Raw genomic sequence first — 19,529 nt, forward strand, 5'->3', positions numbered from 1 at the left:
CTCATGGAAAATCCTGCTCTTTGCCAGCATTAACTCAGTCACAGCTTGTCAGGATGGCATAAACTATAAAGCATAATAAGCTGGCGGAGATTCAAGTAACATACCTGGCATAAACTTAAATACTTGCCAAGCAGGAATGGCATGCTCAACCAGAACATTTTCCTTACTGGTTTAGAGCAAGGATGGAAAACCCCTGGTGCTCCAGATGTTGTTGTGCTACCATCCCCACTATCTCACCAGTGTTTGACCCTTTTTCTTTGTTTCAAGTAACCAAATAAGCCAGGCATATGTTCAAAATGCCTGAAAATGTGGTGTTTGCCACAGTGATGCTCATCTCACAATGAAAATAGCCTCAAGGAATTCTAGACCAGGTGCTGTTTATCAGAAAGAAAGAAAGAAAGAAAGAAAGAAAGAAAGAAAGAAAGAAAGAAAGAAAGAAAGAAGCCCATTACAGAAACTTTCCTGTATACCCCTTTGAAACTAGATAGGAAGTCCAATCACAATATTTTTTATTTGAGGAAAAGCAACCTGGTTCAGTTATGATGCAAAACATGGTGGGTAAGAGGAAATATTTTCTATTTTATCAACTTCCAAGTGTCACTGAGATCTTCAGGTTTAATCCAGGAGTTTAATCTAACTGGCAAGGCAGATCTAAAACTCCCCCACCCTCTATAGGCTGCTTTGACAGGTGGGTGGGGTGGCCCACCTGTCAATCACATGGCATCAAATGATTCTACTTCAAAGCAAGAAGCTGGAACACATTCTAAGTGTGCTCTCAGCTTTCCTTTCCTCCTTTGAAGCCCCAGCTTGAGTTCAAAAGAGATCCTGCCTTTCTAGTGTAATTCAAAGAGCACACCATTTCCCCAGCAGAAGGGAATGAATGACCATGAATGAGCTTGGTGTGCACTTTTCTGCCTGACATCATACGTGTTGTTTGGGTCAAACTAGGAAGCCAGTGGGCCTAATTTGGCCCACAGGCCAGAAGTCTCCCACCAATTATCTAACCCATAAGAAAATAAAATGGACAAACCACTGTAGAACTAATTCAGACAGAGGGACCAACACTTGAGAAATGTTATTTTTCCCACTTTGAAGATTATTTGTAAAACGAGTTCTCACACTATTGATTTGCCCGAGTTCTGTGCAGCATTGGATACAGTTTAGATAGAAGTCTGTTCCATGTTTCTTTTAGCAGTTCCAACATACCAGAATCTGGAGCAGTTCCAACTCAGGTTCATCCCCCACCCCCCAAACAAAAGAACTGGTCATGATAGGTCTCACTCTAAGTACCTGTTGATACCGAAGTTGTTTATTAAAACCATATTCTGTTTAAATCACTTCTCTGAATTTTCCTGGGTCTGTGAGAAATCTTATTCAAAGTGGAAATTTCAGAAGCTCTCTGAATAGTGGAAATTTCAGAAGCTCTCTATATTTTGTTCTCTGGGACAAATGTGACAGCAAACTCCATTTCTGCCTTACAGTTCTCTGCAGTGTAATTTGCCTGTCACTATCTACATAATTACCAAGAAGTGCAAATTGTCACAATAAGTGCAGGGCCTAGAAAGCAAGATCTCAGCCTTAAAACTGTTTATTTCCTCATGTTGCACATGCTCATTCTCAGAAGTTACAACGACAATACTACCATTCCACTCCAATGACTTTTCAAACATGGAAAACTTGTTTTAAATGTCTAGGAGCTTGAACACAGTGGCATTTTGTTTTTATGCGAGGGGTGGTGGTGGTCCTACTTGAAGCTGTTACTTTATTTCTACGTTTTTATAGCAACTATTATCTTATTACAGAGTATAAAGTTGCAGGCTAATGGAATTAAAAAGGAAGAGCAACGATGGAACTTTTGCTGCTATCCTCTTAAACGTACTGATGCTGAGCTGGGAAAAGGCAAGTGTGGGAAGCCGCAGGTTCTAGAACTCTGGGAGAAAGTGGTGATGCTGTGCTGAAGACTCCATTAATAAAAAGTGATTGGGCACACACCTCTAAGCCCTGTCCACAATAGGGAGTGGTCAGAGGCAGCATGTTGGCTATCAACTATGGCAGCAGACATGTTTAATGCTTTTATAATTGGAGCTTGGAAGAACTGCTGGTTCTATCCCTAAGAAATAGGAAATGGAAATTAAATCAAAACATTTTTGTGATCGGGTTACATGTGAGCCATCCAAAGACATTTGCCTAATGGCCTGTTGGCTTTGCTAATAAAGTTTTGATTTGATTGACATTTGCCTAAAATGGCACCTATAAACTCCATTCCTCCACCTGGGCAAGATTTTGCTTTGTTTCTGAAAGGCAAGCAACAGAATAGGGCTTTGATCATTCTGGCTACTGAGAGCTAATCCCGCCCAGTTAAAGTAAGTGCTTTATATATATTTTCCACTGTGGAGCTCGTGAAAATGATGAGGAACGTTTGACATGTTTACACTGATGACATCCTTGTACACTGGCACTGCAAACATCTGTCTAATAATTCAAGAACAATGGAACATTGCTGGGACTCAAGCTCTACCCCACTACCAGTTCCACCATTTCTCCTCTTGAAAGTGGGGAGAAGATATCAGCAAGTTTGGGGGGCAGGCAACACAAAAGGATATTTGGATCGGGCAGGTTTACCTTTAATGATTAATTGGCTGTTTTTTGTTTTTAAATAAAAGCTTTGCTGCTGCTTGAAGCAGCTGGTTGGATACACCTTAGCAACCTGATGGTCTCGCCTTTGACAGTGTTTGGCATGCAGTCCTATAGTGGATTCTCTCTCAAGTTTCACAGGAAATATCACTGAGCTGCAGAGGGAAGCTAATGCACTAATTAAGCCTGTCCCAAAGTCGTTGTCCCCCTTGCTCATTAAAAACACACATCAAAAAGCTCTTCTATTGATTGATTGATTGATTGATTGATTGATTGATTGATTGCATTTATATCCCTCCTTTTTCTTCATGGAGCTCAAGGTGGCTTACATGGTTCTCCTCCTCATTTAATCCCCACAACAATCCTGTGAGGTAGGTTGAGCTAAGAGACAGTGACTGGCCCAAGGTCGCTATTTCAAGCCCACCCAAAGATTAATCCTGCATTTGCCCTACGCACCGAAAGTACAGAGACTTGCTAGCTTGAATTATTCAGTCCAGCACTAGCCAGGATATCAGGTCTAAGAAATAACTATGGAGATTTCCCTAGGTTTTGTTCTGGACAGTGTCAGTGGTGATGTATATTAACAACTCTCTGCAGGAGCACAGAATAACCTAGCCAATACTTTTGTTTGAAATAAAATCGGACAGATTTTATGCAGTAGTCAGCATGAAGATTTATTAACTTAAGGATATGAGATACTCCCAAGCACTGTTCTTTTGATTGCTGGAAGACAGACAGAAAAAATAAATAACATTACACAGTGAACTGTTTTAAACAGTTGGGATAATTCCCCCCCCCAATGAACACAAAAAGGGGAGTGCATCCTCTGGGACTTAAGATTTTAAGGTTTTTTTTTTAAAAAAATATGCCCTAAAATGAATTGGGAGACACAATTGAGGAGTTAGACAATTGAGGATAAATTCTGAAAAGACATAGCTGTTATGTGTTCCAAGTCCTCATGTCCAGAAGGTAGTCTGTCCTGGATGGAGTTGTGCTCCCTTGGATGGAGTAGGTCCATACCTTGGGGGTGTTCCTAGACTCATCCGTGCTTCTAGAGGTTAAGGTGGGCTTGGTGACTAGGAGTACCTTTTCCCATTTATGATTTGTTTGCCAGCTACTCCCCCTTTTGGACAGAAATGACTTGGCCATAGTACTTTATGCTCTAGTAACTTCCAGACTGAGTCACTGCAATATGCCCTTGAAGGCAACTCAGAAACTTCAGTTGGTCCAAATGGTCTGATTACTGGCTAAAGTTCCATTTAGATCTCATGTAACTCATGTTTGAAAACAGCTGCACTGGTTGCCAGTTCATTTCTGAGTCCAGGTCAAGGTGCTCACAAATTCTGCAAAGTAGCCTAATCATTACTCACTCAGAGATGGACAAAAATCCCAAAAGACTGTTTTTTTAAATAAGACTTCAGGGAACTATGCAGTCTTTGGGCTATAGATGGCATATTGCTCAGGGATCCTTTGCTTACTCCAGGGGTCAGCAACGTTTTTCAGCAGGGGGCTGATCCACCATTCCTCAGATCATGTGGTGGGCCGGACTATCTATCATCTATCTATCTATCTATCTATCTATCTATCTATCTATCTATCATCTATCTATCTATCTATCTATCTATCTATCTATCTATCTATCATCTATCTGTCTATCTATCTATCTATCTATCTATCTATCTATCTATCTATATTGGGGGGGGAATGAAAGAATTCCTATGCCCCACAAATAACCCAGAGATGCATTTTAAATAAAAGCACACATTCTACTCATGTAAAAACACGCTGATTCCTGGATTGTCCGTGGGCCAGATTGAGAAGGCGATTGGGCAGCATCCGGCCCCCGGGGCCTTAGGTTGCCTGCCCCTGGCTTACTCCCTGATCAGGATTAAGTCTAGATCAGCAAAGTTTAGAAAGTCACCCTTACAAAACTGAGATAAATCTGAGGCACAGTTTGTTTAGTTCCTGTAAGCTCTCTCCCACAGTAAGCTTATGTCACTGATAACTTCTCCATGTTATCCCTGCATCTGCTTAAGAGTCCTATGGGCTGGGTTGGAGATTAGAGGACTTACAGAAATTATATAAAAGGGAACTGCCTAAACATTTGTACAGCCCATCTTCCTGAGGACTGGTTATACAAGTTTAGGGACTGTGTAGCAGTCTTGCTCACTTCCAAGATTTGAAAGCTCCCCTGAGTGGCATCCTGCAGGCTAGTTCACACAACATCAGCATTTTCCAACCTGGCATTCTCCAGAAGCCTACTCTGTAGTAACTCAGCAGGGCGGCTGTCCCTGTTGAGATATGGCAGCAGGCACCCACTGCCTGCACTTCCTGGAAATTGAAGACAGCGAAATGAAAAGGTGTTCATTTTGTATTATTTTAAAACCTATCTTCAATTGTTTTCTTACTTTTTTAAAAAAACAACAACAGTTGCAGCTTTTTTATAGTGTTTGTAAATCACCTTGAATCATATGTAAAAGGCAATTCAAAATTTTATTATTACTGTTAATAATAATAATGTTTTGTAACACAACTCCCATCATCCTTGACAATTGGCCATGGTAGTTGGGGCTGATGGAAGTTGTAGTCTAAAACATCAAGAGGACACCAGGTTGGGGTAGGGTGGACTACACAGTTACTTGGAGCCTTAAGGGTTATTTTCTCTGAAACTTGCTGTAGTGCAGCGATTCAGAAGCAGAGTGTGGCTGAGGGAGACATATAAAACACCTTTGCTCTCCTAGTGCCTTATACCTGCTAAGCTCTATTCTGATTACCGTATTAATGTTTGAATAAACCTTTACTGCCTTTATCTGGTTTTTGCTGAGAGAATCATAAAGAACCTTTCATACAAGAACATGGGACTGTATGAAAAAATATGGAGAAAGCAGGCTGCAAAATGAGGTTTTATGTTTATACCAATCAAAGGAAGACATAACTTCTGAGTTTTTAGTAGTGAGATGGCATAAACATTATTGAATCCATCTCAGTGTGAAATTCTTCATCACATGTAAACCTGAAGAGTAACAATTTAATACTGTTTATTTCAGTTCAAATATGAACACCCATAAAATTGGTTACCCTGGCCGTTTTTACTTAGAACAGTTCTTCCCATTAGTCGTCACAAAGCCAACACAAACACCATAAGAGTAGAACAAAATGACAAAAAGTAGGCTTGAGTAGCAATAATTTACATCAAGGTTAATTTAATTACAAGATTAATAGCTACATTGTGGGGGGTTGGACTAGATGATCCTTGGGTCCCTTCCAGCTCTAAGATTCTATGAGTCTATGCTCTAACATTGTCCCTATATTTTAATTTCCATGGATGGTAACTAGAATTTCTGAAGGACTCAACCCCTTAGTGATGCAAGATTGACTTAGATAGCTATACTTGTGGCTTTAGTGAGAAAGTGGCCCAAATACGCATATAAGCAGTGAAGTCTGATCCATTAGGGCACTGCCCCACCAACCTCAGTCTGCCCTCAGCCAGCCCCCACATGCCTGCTTTCTTTCTTACAACCATTCCATGGGGTGGCCCAACAGGAAGGATGGGGACAAAACTAGAATTTGTTGGCTCTGCTTAGCATTGGCTCTGGCTCCACCTACTACTGACATCTCGGATTTCTGCCCTAACAGTCCCAAGGGGCACCAGCCATCACTGCATATAGCATATAAACTGTACATATATAGTTTATATGTTCCATTTGGGAACCCTGACTAGCCAGAGTTCATGAACAGGTGAAGGAGATGTATATATGTATGGCCCTTTTCTCACCAATGCCAAATGCTTGGGCTGCCAGGGGTCATGGCCAGCAGGTGCCTCAGAAATGGAGGGGCTGTCCAGCAGGCATGACTACATTGTTCCTATCCTGCATTCGCTGAACCTGTGAGGGGATTTTGTAAAGACCTCTCCTGACAAACACCATTCCTACACTAAGCTGCTCTGTTGTCTGTGTGCAAAAGGATTCCAGATTCTTTGGATGATTCTGAAAAAATACCACCTTAGAGACTAGATTGGGGTGGGGTAGAGGAGGCAGCAATGGGGAAAAGGTGGGATTTACTTTTGAATGGTGAAATTCAATTATTTCAGTATCAAATATGCACCAAGCACCACTGATTCTCCTGACTAGATTACTGGCTACCCATGGAGCATTCAAATCTACAAATGTCAAGACTACCTTTCTCTACATTGTGCATTCTTTATTATAATAATCCGTCCACATCTGAGAATTGCACTGCACTTTCTAGCAAAAGGTAACCTTTATATAACATGGCAGCATCTAAGTGGCTACGGCTTACACGAATGAATTTGTGAGTCATTCATTTACCGATATTATATTTCTTCATTTTGTGACATCAGAATAGAGGGACATTGTTAATTTAATAATCATATTAGGAGATTCCCCTTTTCCTTCTGAGGAGCCGAAGGATGACAGCTTTCTTTGTACCCCCTGCTCATTCTCAGCAGAGTTTGACAATTACACAGCGAAATAGTGACTAAGAGGACAGCCATTCTTAACAAAATGCAAGATGTCTAAGAGAACTTTAACTGTCTTTCTGTTATAATCTCAAATAAAATAATGGGTGGCGGGAGAGACAAGACCTTCAACAGCAGCAGTTGTAGTCATAGCACCAAGAATTAAGAATATATGCAGTAGCTAACAGTGATTTCTCTCTCTCTCCATTATTCAGACACAGGTATAATGTTACTATTTTCCCTTTGATATTAAATTGAATAAAAACTCTTCCCTTGATCTTAACTGGATTTGGTAAAAGAATGTTGCTATAGAGGTCTTGTTTACACAGCCATGGAATCTGGAGTTGTTTCAAGAGTTTGATTTAGTCTTGTTATTCCAACTAAAATACATCCCCTTTGACTGATTCATACCAACTTAAGTTTTTAACTCTGATTCCCAGCAACAATCCTAGGGCTTCAGCCATCATTAACAGGAAGGAGGAAGTATTCTGTTCACCACCAAAAGTTGTGAATGATCAGCCTGCTACTCCTTTAAGATGAAACCTACAAATAACTACCCTAAAAGAGGGCAAAGTAGACCTATTCACATGCTGAAAGAGCTAGTGTGGTATAGTGGTTAGAGTGCTGGACTAGGACCTGGGAGATCAGGTGTTAAAAACTTTACTTAGCAATGAAGGTTATTGGATGACCTTGAGCCAGTCATTATCTCTCAGCCTAGCCAGCCTCAAAGGGTTGTTGTGAGGATAAAAATAGAGCAGAGGAGGAGTTTGTAGGTCACCTTGAGTCCCTTGGAGGAAAGGTGAGATATAGAAGAAGAAGAGTTTGGATTTGATATCCCGCCTTTCACTCCCCTTCAGGAGTCTCAAAGCGGCTAACATTCTCCTTCCCCTTCCTCCCCCACAACAAACACTCTGTGAGGTGAGTGGGGCTGAGAGACTTCAAAGAAGTGTGACTAGCCCAAGGTCACCCAGCAGCTGCATGTGGAGGAGCGGAGGCGCGAACCTGGTTCCCCAGATTACGAGACTGCCGCTCTTAACCACTACACCATAAATATAATACTCAGATGTTCCAAAAAGCAAGGGTATACAAGACAGTTTGTGGATATCTGACAATATGGAGAAGAAAAGGGGGAAACAATGCCAAAATTTAGGGATGGGTTTTATATATATCTTTAAAGCAAAACACCTGAGCCAGTTTTGGAGACAACGTATCCAGTATGAACAACGAACTGCTTTTGCATTCACCAACTACAAAGCAATTCCATTAAAAAAAAACACAGTTCTAAATACACAAGGATTTGGATTGGTACGCCTTTATTAAAACCATTTTTCCACCTTTTGGCTTTTATTACTTAAGATACTTTTGTATACACTGTATGAGGAATACCACCCTCATGATGACCCAAGTACGCCTAAAATTTCTGCTCATGTGGCTCCATAACAGTGAGTTTATATAATGCAGAAATTGGGAAATTTGCTGCTTGTGTATCATACAAACATGATATCAAGAAGATTCACCTAGGCAGAAGGCTTATCATGATCACTGCAGGAGATGACATCAACCACCCATACAAATATGTAAATGGAGGACCAGATTTTCATTATTGATGCTGCTGCCCTCTTTCTGTATGCCCCTAGCTTCAGTCACAATAAAGACAATCATCTTTGGAACCGGCTACTTTCTAAAGTACCTGTTCAAATTCAGCCTAAAGGAAACAAAGCAGAACAACTTACTCTCTGTTGCAAGCATAGGAGAGAGTGAACTCTTTGGCTTTTTGCTCTTCTTTTCAGTTGGCTTTGAAGACTCTATAAGCAGAGGGAAAGAAAAAGGACAGTTAACAATTAAAACAACAACAAGCATTTAGAACTAAAGAGCAATGATTGCAAGAAAAACAGACCTCTCATTCTTTTAATTTGATTCTGATTGAGGTGGAAAGCAGATGGAAATTGTTAGGTTTTGTGATGTTTAAACAAGACTTAATTGCACACAGTGGTTTGGAAAGGCTACATTCTGAATAAAAATAGCTGTATCTGCTGCCCAAAAGATGTTCTGCTCAAAACTCCATTAAACATCAATGGCTAATCTTAACAATTTAGTAGGATGCAACTTTTTACTGAAGTTACTCTGATTAAGCCCCAACTAGAGGGTTCCCTGTTTTAAAAACACAGGGATCGACCAAAGAGGGTTTAGAGTGAAGGGATAAAATAAGATCACTATGCTGAAGTTGAAAGATTAATCAAATCTCAGTTCAAAAATATAGCAAGGCTAGGTAGCAGGCTGTTACAATAAAGATAGAAACCAAGCCTGGGAACAGACAGTAGTGTTTCCAGAAAGTTAAATATAGTCTGAAAGAGATATTACTGTGCATGGAATGTACGCTCAGTTGGTAAACAAAATCTGTAAGCTTTTGTATCATTTAAAAAACTTCTTAACCAGGAACAGCAATGGGGCAAACAAAATGTGCACCACGTTAAGACAACATATTATAGAAAAGCATGTGTGTTTGACTGGTAAACCTCCTATAGGAATCACACACATTTGTAAGCTTGTAAATGGTCACCTCCCTGGTTGCATCTAGTGCATAAACAGCAACTCCAAGTAACCAGGCAAACAAGTCTTACAAAAAACATGTTTCTCTGAAAGAGCCACTGCCATTCAATGCATACAATACTGAACTAGATGGACTAATGGTATGAGACAGTTTGCTACATACATTGAATTCCTTAGAAGAAAAGCAGAATGTAATGATTTTAAAATATATGCAAACTTTGATTTATTCTGTTTGCAAGACAATATGCATCTAGCAAAAATCATTCACATCCATTCCATCCTTCCTGTCCAACCTGTGAAGTCTTCAGCCACACAGCAAATATTCTCTTCCTTATATTGATCATAGTACCAGCAGAACAGAACTGATGGGGCTTAATTTTCAATATATATTGCTGCCATTTCTTCTTTTTAAAAATATACCATCCCTTCCCCCCAAAAGCAGTAGGATGTTATACCAGATTAGCAAATCCAAAGCAAAAATGCTGTTATATTAAGTATTAACTTTTGTTAATCTCTGAACTCAGTAAATTGAATATTATAGAAAAGATGGACCCAGGGAGAATATCACAACAAGGAAGCAACTGTAATGAGTAATGTAGAATTTCTGCAACTGCAAAATTTCATAATATTGGTTAGATACAGAAATGCAGAGTTTCTTGCCTTTGTGAAGATGAATGATGTCCTAGATACTTCCAGGATGATGTCCTAGATACTTCCAGGAAGTCTTCACAACAACCCAATGGAACAATAAAAGTGACCCAGGCACTATCCTGGTATCACTATGAGCAGAGTTTATTGCTTTACTCAAGTTTCTTTAGACAGCTGATGTAAAATACACATTCAAAGAAGGGTGTTTAAGTAGCTGAAGGAGCTGATTTGTTCTAATGATGTGTCTGCCTTATTTGGACTTTAAGGATTTGGTAGCTGATTTTGCAACAGCCAGGATCTTGTCTAATGCCCTTTGCCAAGATTTCACCTACTTGGCAAATGGCTGAACGGCTACATAATAGGGAGACAAGTCTCGGCAAGAGAACACAGTAGAGCATGCCCAGAAGTACTTAATTCCCCTGATGTTTAACCGGACACCGACAAGTGACATACCACCAATGCCTTGGAATTCAGCACATAACTGCTCACTGTCCCATAACAAAAAAGAAGGGACTGCCAGAATTTATGATAAGACAACAGATGAAATTTTGAGTGAAGCAACTCCAAGCCTATGGATCAGAGAATCAATTCTGTCTTAATAACATAAGAAGAGCCTGCTGGATTAGGCCAATGGCAGTCACAGCAGTTAAAGTGTAAGATAAGGATTGTGGAGGCAAAGGCCCAAATCCTCATTCAGCCATGAAGCTCACTGGGCCCGTCATATAATCTCTCTATACCTAATCACAACGTTGTTATGAGAATAAAGGGGGAGGCGGGGGAAATGACCAAATATACTGCCCTGAGCAACATGAACAAAGGGTGACACCAAAATGTAATAAGAGTAATGAAGTGAATAAATAAAGGGCTTAGAGAATCTGGGTTTGCCCACATATCATTTTACAGTGGTACCTCAGGTTACAAACACCTCGGGTTACAAACACTTCGGGTTACAGACTCCGCTAACACAGAAGTAGTACCTCAGGTTAAGAACTTTGCTTCAGGATGAGAACAGAAATCGTGCTCCAGTGGCGAATTAAGTTCGTAACCAGAGGTAACACTGTACGAGGAACGTATGCTCTGTTTTAAGCTCAAGTGACCCCCGGAAGCCACAAGACAAGTCTTTGCTGTTTGCTTTCCTGTCTGTTTGCATAGTGAAAGTGAGCATTAGCGCAGGCTATTGACTGCAATGTGGTAGATACAACAACAGCATGGAGCTCTTTCTGCTACCATCTGTGGTAAAAATTTCACCACGGTTTCCGTTTGGCGATAAGAGTACCAGAACAAGAGCAAGTTAAATATTAGTTTTATTTCTTTAATTTTGCCTCAAAAGCACACACCATTGCTTACAAGGCAGCTTTTTAGATATGGTTTCAAAATGCCACAGAAACTATCATAGGTGAACTTAAATGTATGCAGAGAGGATTTTAAGGTCACCTCAGATGCACAGTTTTGGCAGCCTGAATGCGGAGCTGACACACAATGGTGTGGACACAGTGTTTAGCTCCATGTGGCTCATTCACTGTTTGTTTTAAATATTAAAAATTGTAACATTGTAACATTTTCATGGAAGGAGTGTAGAAGAGAAAGAAGCAGAAAAAGCCACCTTTTTATGGTTTAACAAATCAGAATCAGATTAAGCAGGGTGAGGATAGCAGAAATTGAGGTGGGAAAAGGAGGGGAAAGTCTACTTACCTTCCACCGACACGTTGCAAGCACACTCTGATTTTCCTGCCGTATTCTCAGCTATACATTTGTACTGGCCCTCATCTTCAGGGAAGGCCTTGTCAATGGTTAGTGAGCACAGTGGTCCTAATGGGCAGGAAACAGAGGTTAGGAGGGGCCACCAAGTACTGTTTATGACAAAAGCACAGCACTGTTTGTTTCTGGTACATTTTTATTTATTATTCAGATAATAAAACAATAAAACCTCACAATCACTGTAGCGAATACCAGATACATTTGTAGAAAAAAAATTGATAGTTAATAAATTATTCGCAATATGTAAAGACAAAAGTGAATAAAGTCTTCCCCCCCCCCCCCAGCTCTGTAGGTCCTTTGAAATATGCCTATGGAAATACAGCACTGTTAACATTAGAACTTTATTTAGTGTTACGCTAACCAAAATAATACAGAGGAATATCTCTTAAGACTTATCTTGGTACATTCTATATTCATAGGCAAAGCGGTCTTAAGATAAATATTTTCTTCCTTCCTCAGCCTACATGCAGATGTATTGTTATGCAGGGCGGCAAAGGGCCATGGGTCTCTGGCAGTGCATATGCAAGAAAAAGGTTCCCAATTCAATCCACAACATCTCAAGACAGAGGTTGAAAAAGATTTCCATCTGAAACTCTGGAAAACTACTGCCAGTTATTTCAACCTTAAGTCACCAGATGTTGGATTACAGATCTCACCATCCCCAGCCAATGGTCAAGGAGTTGTAAGCAAAGAATGTCTGGGGACCCAAGGTTGAAGAAAAGTGGCGTGGACAATACTGAGCAACACAGAATGCTCTGACTCAGTGTAAGGTAGCTTCCTATGCTGGAAATTCACACATTCTAGTGCTTCTCCTTACAACAGTTCTGTGAACACAGAAAAAGTTCATATATCATGAAAAAGAATTCTTGCTAATTGCCTCCCAATATGGGTGAGCACTGAAACATGTGGTCCCACTAGCTCTCTGATTTGGTCCACCAAATATTAACCTTGAATCACCTGGCGGAAAAGTATGCCGGCAAAGCCCCAAAGGTTCTTCATGTGGCTTTTATTGACCTTAAGCAGGCATTTGATCGAATCTCTAGAAAGCAGCTATGGACAAAACTGGCTGCTACAAAGATCGATCGTCGTCTCCTTCATCTGATTATCAGCCTCCATACAAACACCTCTCTGAGAATCAGGCTAGACAATAAAGGCCTAGTCTCCAACCCTGTTACCACCACTAGAGGGGTAAGACAGGGTTGTCTACTGGCCCCAGCATTGTTCAGCTTTTACATTAACTCACTGGTGACTCACATGGCCAATGATGCATTTCACCCCCCCCCCAAATTAGCAGGCCGATCTCTGAATGTTCTTCTGTATGCGGATGACGCTGCACTTCTTGCCAGATCCCCTATTGGACTGAGGAGAATGTTGCAAGGTCTACATGAATACTGTGATCAGCATGAGCTCCAACCCAACTATGCTAAGACCAAGACCAAGATCATGGTCTTCTCTGCCCGACCGAGACTCCATCGATGGTCGATGAACGGGATCCCCCTAGAGCAGGTTAACTGCTTTAAATATCTGGGACAAGTAATACGGTCAAATAGGTCTTTTCTGGCCCATAGAGACTATATAACTACTAATGCATCTAAAGCAGCCATCCAGATTAGATCTCTATATGCTAAGAATCAGGCTCAATCAGTGAAGATAGCTTTGAGACTCTTTCAAATGAAAGTCCTCCCCCTTCTTTTCTTTAGGCTCCCGTAGGGATTTTTTGAAACTGGATTCTATTCAAACGCGATTCCTTAGAGCCACCCTTAGGATTCCCCCCTCGGTAGTGGGTGCGGTTATGAGATTAGAGGTCGGCTGGCAAGCTCTATGGTATGTGGCCTTGAAGACGAAGCTCTGGCTATGGCTCAAGCTTTGTTTTAAACCAGTGGGTATTGCCCCCTTGATATTGAGGGACGATTTCCAATCATCATGGGAAAGGGAGGTCATTAACGAGGTTCAATCCTGCGGATTGTCTCACCTTTACTTTGAGTCTATGACATACAATCAAGCTAGAGCTGTGATCTCCCGGAGACTGAGTGACATTGCCAGACAAGAGGACATAGCCCAGGTAAAACCAGGGATGTTCCTAGGGGACCAGATTTATCGGACCATACCAGCCCCCTACCTTGCAGAAATCCACTATGTGGAATACCGCAGACTTCTTACAGCGGCTAGATTAAATGTCCTTGACTCTGCGATATTGTGGGGAAGGTACAGGGGAGTACCATACGCCCAGAGAACCTGTCATTGTGCCATGGGTGTGGTTGAGTCCACCGATCACATTCTCTTGACTTGCCCTTCTTATGCAGAGCTTAGACAAAATTTTATAGACCCACTCCTATGTCAATTTAGCTTCCTACCCGGAGAAAACCGGGTTTTATACTTGCTGAATAATGTCACTAGAGCTATACCTTCCTTGGTGGCCAAATTTCTTTTTTTAGCTTTTAAGCGTCGCAAGACTATAATTGACTGTATTGATATGGGGCTATCTGTTTAGCCCATTTTAGTGTTGGCTAAGTTTTAAAATCTTCCTGGATGTTTTTAACTGTGTATTGACAAATGTACTTTTTTCTGACTGACGGTCGAATAAAAGGTTGATGATGATGATTTGGTCCACTTCAGCAAGAGCATCGACACATTAGTCTCCTGGTTGTGAAGCAGGAATCTTTAGTGGCATTTTTGCCTTCCGGCACAGTCACGCATATTCAGCAATGTGTTTATTTCTCAAAATCTTAGCTACTTCATTTTCATGAGAGGAACAGGCACTTGTACAGAACAGACAAAGAAAGCAGGTTAAAACCTGATGCCTTTCAAGTTTGCCCCCAAAGGTGCTTTAACAAAAAAACACACCAAAAAATTCATTGAGAAAATGAAGTGGGAATATCACAGTGTGACGCCTTCTTCAGTACCTTGAAAACTGTTGCATGAACTGGGATTCAAACATACCAGGAGACACGGAGAAGGCTGATGAGATAATTAGCGAATCAAGAAACAGTGTGGTGTGCAGTATCCAACTAATGAGTCCAACCACCACAAGATTTTACATTTGTGCAAAGCAACTCTCCCACCTTCTCCCACTTCTGTGCATGCCCTCCTCAAATCTGCTCTGTGGGGTTGGGGGACAGATTTAAAGGTCACACAGATTTAAGGGTCTCACAGGGAGGGGGAAGAGAAAGTAGGGATTTTCTGTTGTGCAAGTGGAAATCCTTGTGCCAGTTGGATGCTTTAGTGGGATACCTTTGACAGTCCCAACAATACTCCAGAAGTTGCAAACATCACCGGAGCAGTGATAATTGCATCAAACTGAAGACCAGCCACATGGTGAGGTTACTTGTTAATAGCACCATGTTAGTTCCTATATATTGAACGTTTCAAGCATAAGATACATACAGGCTTATGATGTTTAATATGAGTTTTTAGGAGGTTAATCAAGGCTATACTCTCTGCCACCTTGCCAAGCGATTTTACAATCCACAATAAAATGAACTGTACTCAAAGAAGTGTTGATGAGACCAAAACAATCATCTAAGTCTAATTTACATAAACCAAAGTGTTAGCAGAAAAACTACAGAACTTCACAGACGTTTTCTGCAAACAAAGACCAGTCTCACTTGTGACATGTATCTTACGTTCTGTGCACACATATTTTACAGAAATTGAAAGTGACTTCATTCAGCCACTTTCACTGAGGTTGGGGGTCCGTATGTATATTTTCTGTACTACTATTGTCTTAAGTTGAACAGCAATGGCAAAAAAATGTTCAACCAGAAACCACAGTGGAACCAAAACAATTAAGACATATGGCGGTGGGCCATCATCTGAACAAATACTGTCTGTAATCAGTCATAGAACAGAATGTACTTTTTAAAAGCTTAGACATTTTGGGTATGGTGTCAAATGCCAGGGTAAAGAGGTACATCTTCAGCATATAACAAAAACTATATAATGAAGATGCCACACACACTTCTGTAGAGAGTGAATTTCAGAACTGTATGGCTGTACTGTTCATATTTTAAGAATGAAGCCATTTTTATTATTTAAAATGACTCTGTTGTTTCAGATTGTTTTTATTTAAGAACATTAGAGGTCCAGAAGAACAATAAACTGTGGTAGAGACAGGTATATTGCTCCTTTCCGCTTTACACATAATGGTTCAATCCTATTCCCAATCCCATTTTGTCCATGCACTGAAACTCTATGCTCCTTCTTCTTAAGTCATGACCTTCAAAGCAGGGATAGAAAACCTTTCATTGAACTACAACTTCCTTCCTCAAACCCAACAGTCCCATGCTGGCTGGGGCTGATGGGAGATAGAGTCCAACAACCTCTGTAGGGCCCTAGCTTCCTCACCCCCTGCTCTAGAACAACTGCGTTTTTTCACAACAAACCTATCGCCAATTAATGAACCTTAAAGGCTAATGAAGCCAAGAGAGTGTTGATTGTACGCCACAGTGCACATGTAATATAAGAATGATGAGGTAGAATGTTATCTTTGGACATGTGTTTGAAATCTGTCTTGAATCATGCACAAGTATTCCTCTTAACTAGATATACAAACAAAAAGTAAGTCGGATATATTTACTAGAGACATGAAACTTTCCAAAGAGGGTTTTGCTTTCTGTGACATAGGCAACTGCTTCATTCCCTGAGATGGGAGGCCAAATGTCTCTCAATGAAGCATTTGGTATTTCCTCTACAAAAGCCTCCATTGACCTCCAGAGATGAGATCCTTTTCTCATAGTTCTGAGGAAGGCTCTGTCTGGTGACTTCCACTGGGAATTCTGAATTTTTGGCACCTTACAAAATGAAATCCCAGGAGGGAAAATAACAAGATCGCTGTAAATGTTGACCTCTCCCCGCCCCCAAACTGTTTATATAGCTGTCAGCCAACTGTGTGTCATAAAGTTTACATGTCTATGTGAAGAAAGCACTGCAATGCATAGAGTTAGATACACTTGTGTATTAGACACAAAAAACGTGTTCAAAATGCCTATAATTGGAAACTTGTTGGAATATCCATGGCAATACTGTGGGAAGGAGCCAACTGTCTGGAGAGTTCAGAGGCTTAAACACTTTAAGACACTCTCCCTGGAGTTTGGGGCTTATGTGGAGATGTTTGGTTTAACCAAAATAGCACAAACTTGGCAAGATATTTATGGTTCTTGCCGCATGATAGCTAGTGAACTTCAAAACAAATATGCAGAGCCTCAAAACAAGGATAGCTCCTATATTTTACTTTCCTATCTTTGTCAGCAAAACATATTTCCCTCTGTTCCAGCTGCAATAACTCAGTTCGTGTACCCTGAGCAGTTTTTAAAAGGCAGCGGATGCCAAAAAGAATGCTGAAATCTGGAAGTCAATTAAGTCTGGGGCGAAGAAGTAAACAACTTTGTGGATTTCAGCTTAGACATCTTTACTGCTTTAGGGCCAGTTTACACTTTATTGCTGAAACATGCCCATGTTAAAATGTAGCATGCATTAATTTCTACCATGTAACATAGGGTTCAGCTGCATACCGTTGTGTTAACTTATGTACACTCTGAGACCAGAACTAGGGTGAATCCCCCTGTTATGAGGATGAATCTTCATAATGGACACATGATGAAAAATGTATATTTATTACTGCTAGGGGTGCCAGATCCAGATTGCAACAACAGATAAAACATGTTGAGTTTGAAACGCAACAGTTAGGTGGAAACTGAAGTAACCATAGGTGCTTCCTCTTTTTCCTCTACTGATGTTTTCATCCATCCTTCTTTCTTGCCTGCAGTAGGGAAAACATGGAGTCTTGCTCAGTACCAGAGACAGGCAGATGAAAGGTCAGGAGATGAACAAGTAGCAGAAACTATGGCTACCCCAGTTCCTACCTTAATGGTGAATCTGGAAAAGGTTAAGTGCATGTTCTCCAGATTGAACCCTAGCAATCATTATAGGGGAAACAGCTTATATTTATTCCATGAACTCATTTCCACTATATCAGGCATCCCCAAACATCAGCCATCCAGATGTTTTGGGACTACAACTCCCATCATCCCTAGCTAACAGGACCACTGGTCAGGGATGATTGGAATTGTAGTCCCAAAACATCTGGAGGGCCGAGTTTGGGGATGCCTGTACTATATCATAGGAAGCATTCCCAAAAGCAGCCTCTCAACAAGAAGTATTCCTAAATCTATCCACCCACTTAAGGTGTGGGGGCAGGTGTATTATCCTTCTGCTGATTTCCAAAGTACTTAAGATCAAGGAGAATAACATCTGCTCAGGAAAACTGAGAACATCAAAGAAATAAAAAAGAAAAGCCAAGGTCGCACAGAAACCTCTCCTGCTAAGAAATCATATATAATTGTAAGCAGAATTATTAGAATGAATTGTATACAATCACAACAGCCAGCCAATGTTTCAAAGTAATCACTTGCATATCAAAATGTGTAGTAGTGCTATAACAATATCATTATCTTCAATAAGACAGCTATGGCACTTTCCACTAAGTGAATCCATCAAGAGTGTAGCATCTATAGTCCACCTATGCTGTATACACAGATCCAACAAGGCACCCTCCATATATTGGACTCCACCTCCCATCAGCCACAGCCAGCACGGCCAGCAACAAGGGGTCATGGGATTTGTATTCCAACAACACCTGGAAGGCAATAGGTTGGCCACTTAAGGTTAGATTAATGCGTAATTGTTGCCTGTTAAAATTTGTGCTGTCATCTGCTCAGCCAACTATGATTTCTTTAACCATATATGTTAGTGGAGTAATCAATTAATTGGCCAACTAATCCCACTGTTACAAAGCAGTCTTAATTAGAACCAATAAAAAATAAAAAATGAAAGGTTGGGATGAGAGCATCAACGACAAGCCTAAAGCTTGATTCTGAAGAATATTTTTCTACAGAGGCCATTAGGCACAAAGAATACACTGACAGCTCCAAAATAGCTCTGTAAGAATTAAATCCATTAAGGTGAGTTAACCCCAAGCAGCATTAACTAGTCTTCTCCCTACTGCACCAACCTTTTTTTTAGCAGAGGACGAACAGGCAGATTATCTTCAAAGATTATTAAAAGTTGCTCTTAGATTGGCTAAAACAATAGCTGTACAAGGCACGAAGACTAAGTAGGCTTCCCTTTCACCTTACCAAATTCCAGGATAAGCAAGTGGGCATGGAAACAGTGATGCCTACAGTTGTGTTTGGATGATGTACTATGTGCGTTATGTTATGATTAATCACAGTAGTTCATTATAAAAAGGGTGCGTAAGAGAGTGTGTGAGTGATGTATATATTGCCATGTGCAAGGATTCCCTGGTCACTAGAGGTAAGATGAGTGAATCTGCCCATTTTGATTTCCTTCAGTTTCTGTTTTTTTCCAATCTTGCGTTGCAATCTCCACATTTCCGAATTAGTTTGTGAATTATTTTAAAGAAGTCCTCATCAGCAAAATTCACCAGCATTTTAGTATAGATTTC

At 40.6% G+C, this 19,529-nt stretch overlaps 1 protein-coding gene across 19 annotated transcripts in view; it reads right to left on the reverse strand.

Moving 5' to 3' along the window:
- The window catches only part of MYLK (myosin light chain kinase), a 179,858-nt gene that overhangs the window by 40,442 nt on the left and 119,887 nt on the right, over positions 1 to 19,529 (reverse strand). For all 19 annotated transcript variants that reach the window (XM_083725422.1, XM_083725410.1, XM_083725408.1 and 16 more), the window contains 2 exons: positions 12,002 to 12,118; positions 8,845 to 8,916 (listed from right to left, as the gene is read on the reverse strand). In XM_083725422.1, coding sequence (XP_083581548.1) covers positions 8,845 to 8,916; positions 12,002 to 12,118 — 189 coding nt within the window. The remainder of the gene's footprint in view (positions 1 to 8,844; positions 8,917 to 12,001; positions 12,119 to 19,529) is intronic.

This window comes from Podarcis gaigeae, assembly GCF_964106915.1.
Source record: "Podarcis gaigeae genome assembly, chromosome: 1".
Classification (NCBI taxonomy): Eukaryota; Metazoa; Chordata; class Lepidosauria; order Squamata; family Lacertidae; genus Podarcis; species Podarcis gaigeae.